General features: G+C 25.0%; 2 protein-coding genes across 5 annotated transcripts; both read right to left on the minus strand.

Moving 5' to 3' along the window:
• Window positions 1-36: 36 nt before the first annotated feature.
• LOC126895504 (protein tweety-like) lies at window positions 37-6708 on the minus strand. Of its 4 annotated transcripts, XM_050667445.1 has the most exons (12): window positions 6181-6705; window positions 5915-6112; window positions 4073-4292; window positions 3845-4005; window positions 3670-3781; window positions 3370-3608; window positions 3192-3287; window positions 3047-3119; window positions 2569-2966; window positions 2383-2484; window positions 2141-2254; window positions 37-454 (listed from the first exon to the last, which is right to left on the minus strand). In XM_050667445.1, the coding sequence occupies exons 3-12, from the start codon at window positions 4211-4213 to the stop codon at window positions 154-156; spliced, it is 1737 nt and encodes a 578-aa protein (XP_050523402.1). In that variant the 5' UTR covers window positions 4214-4292; window positions 5915-6112; window positions 6181-6705; the 3' UTR covers window positions 37-153. The 4 variants fall into 4 exon arrangements, with proteins under 4 accessions (XP_050523402.1, XP_050523403.1, XP_050523404.1 ...); XM_050667446.1 differs by having other exon boundaries at window positions 6071-6707; XM_050667447.1 differs by having other exon boundaries at window positions 308-454; window positions 2069-2254; window positions 5915-6707.
• A 3044-nt stretch (window positions 6709-9752) lies between these two features.
• LOC126895515 (eukaryotic translation initiation factor 3 subunit H) lies at window positions 9753-12129 on the minus strand. Its single transcript, XM_050667467.1, has 6 exons — window positions 11870-12129; window positions 11639-11792; window positions 10746-10913; window positions 10337-10586; window positions 10111-10246; window positions 9753-10042 (listed from the first exon to the last, which is right to left on the minus strand). Exons 1-6 carry the CDS (start codon window positions 11942-11944, stop codon window positions 9830-9832), a joined length of 996 nt encoding a protein of 331 aa, XP_050523424.1. The 5' UTR covers window positions 11945-12129; the 3' UTR covers window positions 9753-9829.
• Window positions 12130-12841: the final 712 nt, after the last annotated feature.

Raw genomic sequence — 12841 nt, forward strand, 5'->3', positions numbered from 1 at the left:
TCCTTTAGAACTTTTTAAAATTAGATAACTAATAAATTATAACTCTGTTATCTGATAGGAAGATTCAGGTACAAGTACTGGTTTTGCAAATGTTGATAGTGAACTACCACTAATTGTTGATATTGTTGTTTGATCAACAGAGGTCGGCTCATTTCAGTAAAAATCTGATGACTCTAATGTTTTGCATTTACGACTTAATGTTGAATATTGACGATCATTAGGTTGATTATTTTTACGCATATATCCTAAAGTATTTGAATATGAAGGGGCACCACGAAATGATGGCGGTGGATGTGGAACACCACGTGCAGCTGGATGTTCTAAAGTACGGAATTTTCGATTTAGGGTGGCATATTGAGGACCAACTTTAGATGATCCACCTTCATGTAAGTAGCCACCATTCCGGCCATTCAATGTCGATATACCACTACCCATTCCATATTCATCTCTTGGTCTTGAAATAAAAAACAATTTCAAGTTAATAATTAGCAATTTAAAGTAAATTAAAAAATAACTCTAGGAACCATCAAAAATTAAACTGAAATTATATGATAGATCAACAATGACAAAGAATACTTCCAAAAATTAACATTTCATAAATAATTTTTTAACTTATTTAAAATAAATATTAACATACTATAGTTTTCAAAATTTCANAATGACAAAGAATACTTCCAAAAATTAACATTTCATAAATAATTTTTTAACTTATAAAATAAAAAATGTATATTTTTGGTTAAATACTTGATATATAGAATTTACTACCATGTAAAAATTTAATTAAACAAAATTTATAAACTTCATGAGTTTGTTATTTACATTTTAGTATTTCAAACATAATAATTCAAGAATTTAAATCATTAAAAGTTTACCAAGTTATTTAATATGGAATACATTTTAAATACTCTGATAAATCATGAATGTTACACACCTTTTGATGTAACATTTTTGAAAACTTAACTGTATTATTTTTGTATAGATTGTATTAATTTGAATGTAAATTATTGTTATATAATTTCATTACTTGGCTCACTTTTAACATGATTTTTGTTAGTGATAAGTAAAAAAAACCCTTAGTAAAAAAACAAAATATCGATAAAAACATAGATGATAGAATTATATTTAAAATATTGTATGTATTTTAAAACAAATTCTGCTTTAAAAGTGGTTGTATTTCATTTATTTAAGTAACTTTAATTTTTATTTCTTCGCATTAATAAAGTTCTACATTTAATTGCTTTTTACATATATATTTTTTAAAATTAAATATAATTTCATATTTTTTTTAATAAAAATAAGTTATTTTATAAAAATAAACTTAGTTTTTCTATAACACATGAATTCAAGGCTTTATTTATATTAATAATACAACCATTATATTAAATTGTTAATTAATTGAAGTATTGTTACTGCCATATTTAAAAAAATAAGCAACTAATAAATTATGAAATAAATAAATATTAAATACTCCTATCCCAGCATCACTTCAAAACAATTAAATATACATAGATAGATTAAAATACATGCACAAATTTAAGCTAAAAAATAGTTATCTACTAGATTTATATATATTTTAATTATTTAACATAAAATAAAATCATTCAAATATGCATGCAAAATAATTATTGTCTTCAAAAATAAAAGTAGAAATTTTAAGTGTAAAATTTACCAGAAGTGTTATTAAGTAGTATTGTTAACAAGTATTATTAATATAAAAAAAATTATTTTAATATCAAAAATTATTAAGGTTTGAATGTTTATTATAAAATCAAGCCATGCAATAGTTTAATAAAAATTCATGTCTATAGTTATTACTTCTACAAGTAGTATAACTTTTTTTTATATAACTTATAAAATAAAACTGATATCATGAAGCTTAAATTTTAATTTAAAATTAATATCCCAATATGTATCAAAGAATTTCAATATTTATGATTCCTAAGCAAATTTTAAAGAATTTCGAGGGATATAAATGTTAATTGAATTGAATTTTTTAATTCGTGAGAATTAAGATAAATGAAAATTGGATGTAATATGATACCAAAAATATCAAAACAAAAACACAAACAGTCATGCTGAGCAGTTTTGAGCGTGCTGAGCAGGCGTTGGATGCGAAATAAACAATGGGTAGTAGTACAACCCTTGGTTTCTCGTTAATGTTGACATCTGATGACCATGAGATTGAGAACTGCTAGCTGTTGAACCAGGTCGTCCTAAGAAAGGATCTCTCTCTTCAGTTTTTACATAATCTTGTCTATTATGAAAATAATTCAATATTAACAATTAATATTTATGTAATAAATTATTAAAATAATTCTCATTACAGAAATGTATAGAATTTTATGAATATGTTACACTAATAAAAAAAAGTTCATGTCTTACTTTTTTCTAATATAAATCCAAGTATGGAAATCAAGCCATACGAGAATAGTAAAGAATAATCCAGATATCACACTTGCCAACAACATTAAGGCTAATCCAAATCTTAAAAATAATTAATTAATTAATTTTGCAAGTTTAAGAAGGTATAATTTTAACAAAATAAATATAATTAGAATATTTTCATACAATGCAAGATCACAAGAAGCGTGTAAGGCTCGATTATAATGAAGATGTACTTGACGACATTCAAGTGATGCTGGTAAAGCAGACACCATTCTAGCTGCTGATTCAACATCCATTCTCATTCTATTTAACAATATTGGCATGTCTTCTCTTGTATTAGAAGTAGGATACAATGTTTTAGCAAGACGTGTAACAATTTCTAGTTGATAATTAGTAGCATCAACAGATGATGATGCTTGTCGAATAGCTAATCCAAAAGGATTAGAACGTGTGCTGCCAGTTGGATTATTACTACCTTCACATGTTGTGTAAAATGTTAATATTTCTAGTTTTAAAAAAGTTGGGGGTGCCCAATCACGTTCTAACCATTCATTAGGATTTATACAAAAATCACCCATAGCCTATAAAATAAATATAATTTAATGATAAAAGTAAATTAAATTTTTTAAACTCATTTTTTTTTTTTTTTAAGTAATCTTACAACTGCTCCAGTAAGATAAATAGATGCAGAGAGCCATGAAATAATGACAGCAAAAAGTCCAAAAACAGAGAACCTATTACGAGTTAAGATAAAATTTAATTTAGAATTATTTAATATCTAAGAATCAATTTTTAACAAGACTTACATTATCAAAGCACAACGCGAATGTCTAGCTACGCCAAACAATAGTATAAAACAAAAGACCAATAAAATACTTAGAACTGCAATTGTTACTGGCGATCTAAAAAATTAACATATTAAATATTTAATAAATATTAATAAATAAAATACAAAATTAATATTTGGATAAAAATAATCAATACCTGATAGATTCCATTAGTTCTACATTATTAACAAATGGAGTAAGGTTAACACCACGTAATGAATTACTAATTCCACGAATATTGGATAAAGTCGATGCTGCATTGCCAACTAAAGTACTTAAAGCTGTTACAATTTGACCTCGAGCAGTCTGGTTAGCAACTGGGGAATCTATAATATCTCCAAGATCACTGAGCTTATCATGAATATTAACTTGCAACAGTATTTCAATAGCAGATGTCTTTATAATTAAGAATAATTGGTTATTTAAACACTTATTTGTTTTAAAGTAAAATTATTACCTGATTTTTGACACTTAACACTATATCATTCAAAGCTTTTGTAGATGTTATAAACTGAGTGATTCCATTATGCAGATCATCATTGCCATACAAACTAACTCCAACAGCACCACTGAAAATTTGAACAGCTTATAAGTTAACCTATATTTTAAAATAGTATAAATAATTAAATTACCAAGATAATACTGTAAATATTGCCAAGGTCCATTTCAGTACAACTATACTATGTCTTGGACGAGGTTTTCGGTCACAACATCTTGTCATTAGATATATTAACAACAAGAATAATGTTATTATCAACCAAACTGATGGAACTGAACCCAAAATTCCAAGAGACTAAATAATATAATTATTTTATAAATATGAGAAAATTTAATTTAAACTATTCAGTTTAAACACATACTTCATGATAAAGAGCACTATGTGGTGCAAATCCAGAGCTGACAATATGACCACTGACATTTAAATGTGGAAATGAATGAAAAATATGTGCCAATAATGGTGTTTTATAAGTAACAACATTTTCTTGTATCATTCTAGCCATTTTAAAGATTTTTCTATAGTCTTAATTGCTATGAAGGTGTTCAGAGTTTCTAGAGTAATAATCTACCTACATATTGTCTCTGAAAAGAAAAAAATACATAAATTTAAATTAATAGTTACTACTAATAATAATTTTATTATTATTTATTTATTTATTTATTATAAAAAAAAACACTAAGAAATATACAAAATAATTTTCTAATGATGATAAACAAGTATTACATGATTTATTATTGTTTGAATTTATGTTATTATATACACTGTCAAAATGTCTAATATTTTATGACAAATGTTTAAATAGTATTTATTATTAATTTATTATGAAATATAAAAAAGGAAATTTTATGATGATATTTCATCATTTAGACTATGAGTTATGTTAATTAAGTTTATTAAAATAAATGACTTTATAGTAAGGTCTGATGGATAGGAAGATCATGTCAATTCAATTAATATTTTATTTTAAGTAATTCACTGTTGACTAAATAAAGAAGCACCACAGATTATGAACAATTTTTTTAAAAATCTTGTTTTACAAATTAGAATAAATTAACACAACTTCTGTTATCTCATAAAGGAAAAATTCTTAATTATTAATAATAAGATGTCCCATTAATTTTTGTAATCTTTAATAATTTTTGATTCAGCTAATATTTTGAATTACATTTTTTAATATAATTTTTACAGATTTGAACTAAGTAAAAATCATGTATTTGATTACTTGTGTCTACTAAAAATAAAACATTTTTTTTTATTTTTAAATTTTTCAAAATTTTAAAGAGGATATGTAGTGCAGGTGGATACAGCTCATATTGATATATATTTATAAAGTATACACCATTTAAGTTACAAACTTATTTTATGTTTTAAAATGCTTGTAACTTAATAAGTACTTATTTTTAAATTATTATTGACTAATTAAAATTTTTGGCAATACAATTTTATTGTAATATTTCAATTATTAATAATTATTATGTTATCATTATTAATTGTTATCATTAATTTTTAAAGACAATAAATAATGCAATTAATTTGTTAATGAGATACATTACAATATTCTAACATTATTCCAAGAACAGATATAGATGAATAAGGTAATAAAACAATTATCATATGAACCTATTAAAAAATTGACTAGATTTTTGATAAATTTAGGATTATATTTACAAATCTAAATTTAAAAAAATATATTAAATACAGAGGTCACAATCATTACTTAATTTTAAAAACTCAATAAAATTTAGACAATTAGACAATAATATATTTTAATATCAAACTGATTTTAAAAGTAAACAGATTAAAATGGAGTCCATGTTAATTTTGAAGTTTCAATCTAATCCCGATTAAACATAATACAAATTTAAAAATATTTAAATTATCATTATTATTTAAACTACTCATTAAAATGTAATGTTTAATATCTAGGAGATTTGGTGTCTTATATAATTCATTACTAATGTATTTACTTACAAAAGAATTTTTTATTTAAAACTAAAACAATATTAAAAATATTAAAAATATTAATTTAAAACTGAAGAAGAAATGAAATAAGAAAAATGAAGAAATAAGAATTGAACAGCATAAATTTCAAAATTTAATTTAAATTAACAGAATGTAAGTATCTACAAAAAATTCTATTTTCACACATCATAGAACTATTTCTAAAAAAAGGACTTTCTATGACAGGTTTTTAACTACTTACGAATGCATAAAAACAACATCTGCTCAAATGGGTTCTGTTGAAAATCCAATCACTACTAGTTTTAAGATTTGTTTGTCTAATTTATTAACTAGTGCGCACCATGCACACACGACGGGTAAGTGTCAAGAAAACGATGAAAATGTCATTTGAACTCACTGTCTCCTCTATTGTTTTTGGTCACCGTCAAGTACCTGCCGCCTACACACAAAACGGAGCGAACGCAAACGATAACACTGAATACTACTTCAATTTACCACCACTAATACCTGACTGTGCAGATAACGCGTTCTACTTTACAACTGCACGGCAATCGCCGGTCAGTACAAACGAATTAATTTTCGTAGGCGAGCAAAACAATTACTGATATAATAATAATCAAACCCACAACCGGCTGAGTGCAAGTGAGACCATGACGGTACAGCCAGTCCCGGAAATGTCAATTGTCATGTGACGCCATTTTAGAAAATCATTACAGGCTCGTGGGGCGCTGCTGCCGGTGGCTGGTGCTGCTGCTTCTGCCGCTAGTCGCTGGAGGTGCTGCTGCTGTTCAAATGTTAATACTCGTAAAGAACACAGGGCCTAGTGCAGCTGGTTACCTCTTCGATTTGTGAAACACTATGGGTATTACACACACAAATTTCGAATTATAATGTTGCGCAGGGTCTACGCCCCTATAGTTAAGTTAAATATATGCGCACGCGCTTCCTCGACCCCAGCCGCAATACGCTCAATCACACCATCAACAAACCGGTGGCGACATACTATTACAATTACTGCTGGGGCATACTCCGCCAATTAAACAATTAAACACTATTATTGAAAACAATATTTATCCACTTGTTACTATATATTATTATCATTAATCAATGATTATTATCCGAAATGATTTTCACTCTAAAAGTTTTACTGAATTGATAAACCTAAAGGTTATCAACACAGTTTAATGTATATATATATATATATATATATAAGTAAAAAATATTAGGTTTCTATCTGATGGATTACTTTACAGAAAAAATGTTTACTTTATGTACTTTTGGTTCAACATTACACTATAAAAATGATTATTATGCATACAATTATTTATCTTCATGTTGAACATCTCAAGAGCATATTGAAATATGTATAAACATAAACTATAGCAAATACCGAGGAGGCCCCTTAGATTTTCAAGTTTTATAATTGCTATAAACATTATGTGACTTTTGCGCTAACAAGAGTAGGTGATAATAAAAAATAAAGAGCCTCATCCTTCCGCTATTAAAAAATTACACAACATAGTAATGATAGGGAAAATAAATAGACAACGACATTGTGTGACTAAGTATCTATATATGTACATTTTTTTTATATATTCCAATTATATTTATTGTATTTATTATCAACACAAAATATAAAAATGAAAAAATTAGGTACACATCAAAAATTTACAAAATATACTTTAAATTAAATTAGCTTATATTTAAAAATGAATTACAAATTACTTTAAAATATCATTAAACAATCTTATTGTTCTGTATTTATTATATTAAAGATAAACAGTAATTGAAAATAGATGCATTTTTACTCAGTCTTACAATTTTAACGTGATTGCGGATATGCATGACATTTATTTTATAAATTGGTCACATTCTCGGTAAACTTATTTTCAAAAAGTAAACGCTCAGCTATATTTTGAACCTCCAATTCTTGGTTCTTTAAAGTACATAAAATCGTTTTTTCACTAAAAATAGTCAGTAAGGATATGAATCATTTTTATTACACGAGAAATAAAAATCAACTAATTATTGGTTTATTTTAATTTCTCGTTTATATTTTATAATAATAATTATTATTATAGATTTTAATAGCTAGTATGTTTTCATAAAGTAAATGAATCATTTCATTCATAATGATCTTTCAAATCTTATCGTGCTAATGGTATTATCCATACTATATATTTTTAATATGTAATAAATTGCATAAATTACGAAATTATCACAATCATTGGACGTTATTGAAGGGATAGCACATTAAGAAATTCACACGTAAATGCCTTATGTTACTTTTCGACTTCCTCATATGTTTATGTAATTTTTCTTAGACATTAAAAATGTTTCATTTCCTTTAAGTAAATTCTTATAGAATTGAAATAATACATTATTTTAAATGTAATATTGTGGTAAATATTGATTTTAAGACATTTTCTTTATATTAGTATTAACTACAAAGATCTTTTTTTATTTTTATGTTTTTTTTAAATATAATAGATAAAAACACTTAGCTGTAAACAATAATTAATGCATTTTTTGCTTATCTGTATTTGAATTGAATTTAAAGAACTAATGATAAATTTTATATTGCTCGTCAACAATTTTATGAATCTTAAAATTATTCACGGATATATACGTGAAATAATAAATAATTTCACGTATATATCCGTGAAATTATTTATTATTTACAAAAAAAAACTTGTCCAGTGCCCCCAACTACTTAATATTATTAATTATATTAAATACCTAATAATATTAGGTATTTATAATAAAAATTTTCTTCACCATTAAAACGTTTTTGATGATCTATCTTCTTTATTTATTCTTAATTATGTCCTTGCTTTCAGTAGTTTAATTAGGGCAATATATTTTAATTCATTTAGAAAGCAATTAGTGTTTTTGTGATCTTCTGTCCAATATGAGCTTTATATTTTATGATGCTGGACATAAATGACGTCTTAAAAAAATTAATATGTTTTGTCAAGATGAATTAATATACCGTTTTATAATAATCCAATCAATGAAGAATTATGAATAATAATAAATATCGAACTCAGTTGTTTACAAAAACAATTTTTTAGAAAAATTGTACGTAGAAAACATTGATATGCACACATTTTTTAAAGTATTCTATTTAAAACAAAAACTTTCCTACGACTATATAATATCATTTGAGTTATTGTATATTTGTTGGAATCGCACAAATACATTTTTGTAACACTTGGATCTGTCAATGGTTGCCGTGCAACTTTGTAATTACGCCATTCCTAGGTTTAGACACGAATAATAATTTTCAAAATATTTTAAGTGTCATGGTCGTAAATTTGAATTAAAATAAGTGGGCGATATAAATAAACGACAAGTTATAAGAGGGTCAACAATTTTTTAGTGTGACATTAAACTCTTTCTTCAAGACAAAAATTATTGACAAAGATGAACCCTTATCAATTGAACAACACTAACAGAATTTTAGTTAATCATGTTACAACATATTACAATACTAATGAATAAAATACTTTTGTGAACATTGGACAGATTGAATATGAAAATTTTGTGATTGAAGTATATTCTTAAACAAATAATAATTAAATTTTATATCAATTTAAAAATGACTCTTAATGTTTTTATGTGATTAACAACAAATTTTTAATTAAATATAATTTTTTCAATTAACGCTTTAATTTGAAAATTTTCATAGTAAAAAAAAAATATATCAAAACAATAAGTTAACTTTCTCTAAAAACTATAATTGGTTACTGTAAATATTGTTTAAAATATCATTGAATATAGATAGAATATTATCTATACATAATTGTTATATGCCTAGTCACAATAACTAAAATTAAAATTCAGTTCAAAGAAACTTTTTAGTGCATATATATTCTAGATCTGAGAGCCTAAGTTGAGTAACAAATTATTTTTTTCCATATTTTATATTTAGATTTGAACTAATCTAATTATTAAAGAAATAATTTTTCTAATAACTAAAAGGTTATTTAAATTCTTTTAATATAATAGAATTTTAAGTTTTTCAACTTAAATTTTAAAATACAGAATTATATAAAATAATAAATAAGCGATTTAAATTTGAATTATTATGACAAAAACAAGTTTTTATTTTTATTTTTCAGTATTATAATATAATATGAATTCAACAAGAATTTTAGTTATTAGTATTCATTGCTTTGGTCATGTATAATTTAGCCAATGATTGAGTGGAAAATTTAGCAATTTCTTCAGCATACGTATCTACTTGTGTGGCCATCAGCATTGGCGGTAATCTGGGTGGAACAGGTAATGGTCTAAACACTTTATTGATATCTTCTTCAGGTAAAGGTGCCTCATCTTTTGCTGCCCTAGCTTGATTTTCTAATGTCTAAAGGATAAAAGTAATATGAAATTTTATTATTAGTAAACATGAACAAATTAAAAATAATTAATTACTCTTTTTTGTAAATAACGATGTTTTTCTTGTGTTTGTCGTACAACAGCTTGTTGATATCGGTTGAATTTAATGGCTTCTTGATTTAAATCATCTACTCTATCCATTAAATTACGTAATTGACCTTCCAAAACAGTTCTGTAATATATGTTATTCAGAATATATATATATATATAAAAAAATTATTCATTATGATTAACATAAAAAGGTTAATAAGGTTATACTTACGCTGTTCCAATATCTAAATGTTCTGAATCTTGGTCAAGTTTAATTTTAAAACTTAACTCAGAGAGAAGAATATTGGTTAATGTTGAGTTTTTAATCACAACAGGTACTTTAACTAATAAGTTATCATAACCAACTTTTAATGATTTTAAGGTATCTGGATTGAAATCATTTTCTTTGAACATAGTCAAAGCCTGTTGAGTTAGTCTATATGCACTTAATGATAAGAAACCACGATTTGTTTTTGGAGCATCTGTAATTAATAAATTAAATAATTTTTAATGTACCAAAACAAAAAATAGTTCTGAGTAGTAAAATACTATGTTATAAAGAATACATTTATACTTTGTAATTAATTACATCAACCAAATTTAAATTTAGCTAATAGATTTTATTAAATAATTTTTCTTACCAAAAATTAATACAACAGATTCTTCAATACTTGTTTGGTAATGAAATTGAGACTCTAATAGAGGTAAACTTAAAAAATTTCCCACATCAGAGCTTTGATACCATCCAACATGATAATGATCAACATTGACTTGACGAAGACTTTTCATCATATCCAACTGATATTTTTCTAAAACCATATCAATATATATATTTTTTTTTATACCAGTGATTACTGAGCTTCACTAAGAAAAACTTGTATGGAAGCTCAGGGTTATCTAAATTTACAAAACATTAAATTCATAAATAATTAACATGTTAACTACCATTTGTTAAAATTGTTAAAACATTATAACATTGATAAAATAACACACAAAATAATAAATAACAAGGAGTTTGTTTTTAATCATTTAATCAAAAAATGTCAACACTTGTTTTTAAATATTTATTATTTTGTCACAAAAATGATAGATGTAAAACCTATGATATTTTTTATATTTAATAAATATTATAATCAGCAGTACAGTTAAGAGGAGGGAGACAATGAACACAAAAATATTAAATTAAAAGTATTTTCTTTAAGGTCATAGTATTTAATTTATATATATATATATATATATAAAATCAACTTTTGATTATTCAAAAAATAAATTATTTCATAACTATTTTATTTTAAATATACCCTATTTTTATCATATCTAGAACTATTATGAAGCATGTATCATAATAGTTTTAATCTACAATAGTTTTAATTTTTGACTTCAATTTATAACCAACAATTACATTATGATTGTATTAAAATATAATAAAAATAATTTGCCACTGATGATCAAATAACGTCAAATGATCATTGTAATAAAGATTACAACTATACACATAACTAATCCATATACTAAAATAAAAATGTAATTCTACCATCGTTAATAGTTTCATCAACACTTTTTGGAAAAGCAAAACAATTGGTAATTTCAAGACAATCATCGACAACTAATCCCAATAATGCGCCTTGTGCAATTATTATATCACTAGCACATTCTTCATGACAATGTTTAGCAATCTTCATTAGCGCCTAATATTGAAAAATTATAATTAGCTGATAATAAATATAATCATAATTATTAATTGAAATTTTATACAGCTACTTACTAATCCTTCAACTTGAACATATTTAACGGTAGAGTAAAGCTCTTTTGATTTGGGGTCTATCCTTCTAGATGCCATAATTAAAGTTATAGAAAATACAGTTGAAATAAACTTATATATTACAAGTAAAATAATTGAAATTTTAAAAAATTTTGAAAAAAATATATGATAATAGAAGTACGAAACAGGATTTTGAACGTTTTATTCAGCAGTAGGTAATAAGTTAATATTTTATTGAGATTGCGTCGCAACGCGTGCGGTGAGATTTCTGCTACTTTATGATGTTAGGAACACTGATAATAGCAAAATATTTTTTCATGGAAACAAGAATAAGACTATCCATGGACTATTCCAATCCTAACTTGGATCATTAACTCCTAACCACATTCAAACGATGATTATATACTTCACTGGAGCGCGTAAAACATCCAAAAAATATAAGTATATTCATCAAAAATATTTTAGCCGGAAACGATATTGATATCAATGATAACATTTTAACTAATTAGTTCAGTCGCTTATGGACAAAAGCAATTATGACCCTTAAATGGGGTTTTAAAATACCTTAAAATATATGCGTAGAGTAAAATGTTTTTTATCGTTTGACAAAAGCGAGTTAATTTTAACGATAAGGCTTTTCTATTCACATTTCAAAAATATCAATTTATATAAGTCATAATTGAAACTTTAAATTTGTTTTGGACTAAAAAATTGCTAACTCATGAACTTTCGGAAAATTACCACAGAAGTAATTAACGTGTGTATGTTCGAAAATTCGTAAAGCCGGAATAGTTAAAATATCCCTAAAAATAATACTTATAATATAAGCAGAAACGTATTTTAGCTTCGATGCGAAGCTGAGAAGGTATTGGTTTTACTATGATGTGTTTTTTTTTTTTTTTTGTGTCTGTTACCACTTTTTCTCAGCTCTCACCGAACGGATTTCTTTCAACGATACGTCAAAAGATCACAAAT

This window comes from Daktulosphaira vitifoliae, unplaced genomic scaffold, assembly GCF_025091365.1.
Source record: "Daktulosphaira vitifoliae isolate Bord-2020 unplaced genomic scaffold, ASM2509136v1 Scaffold_1, whole genome shotgun sequence".
Taxonomy (NCBI): Eukaryota; Metazoa; Arthropoda; class Insecta; order Hemiptera; family Phylloxeridae; genus Daktulosphaira; species Daktulosphaira vitifoliae.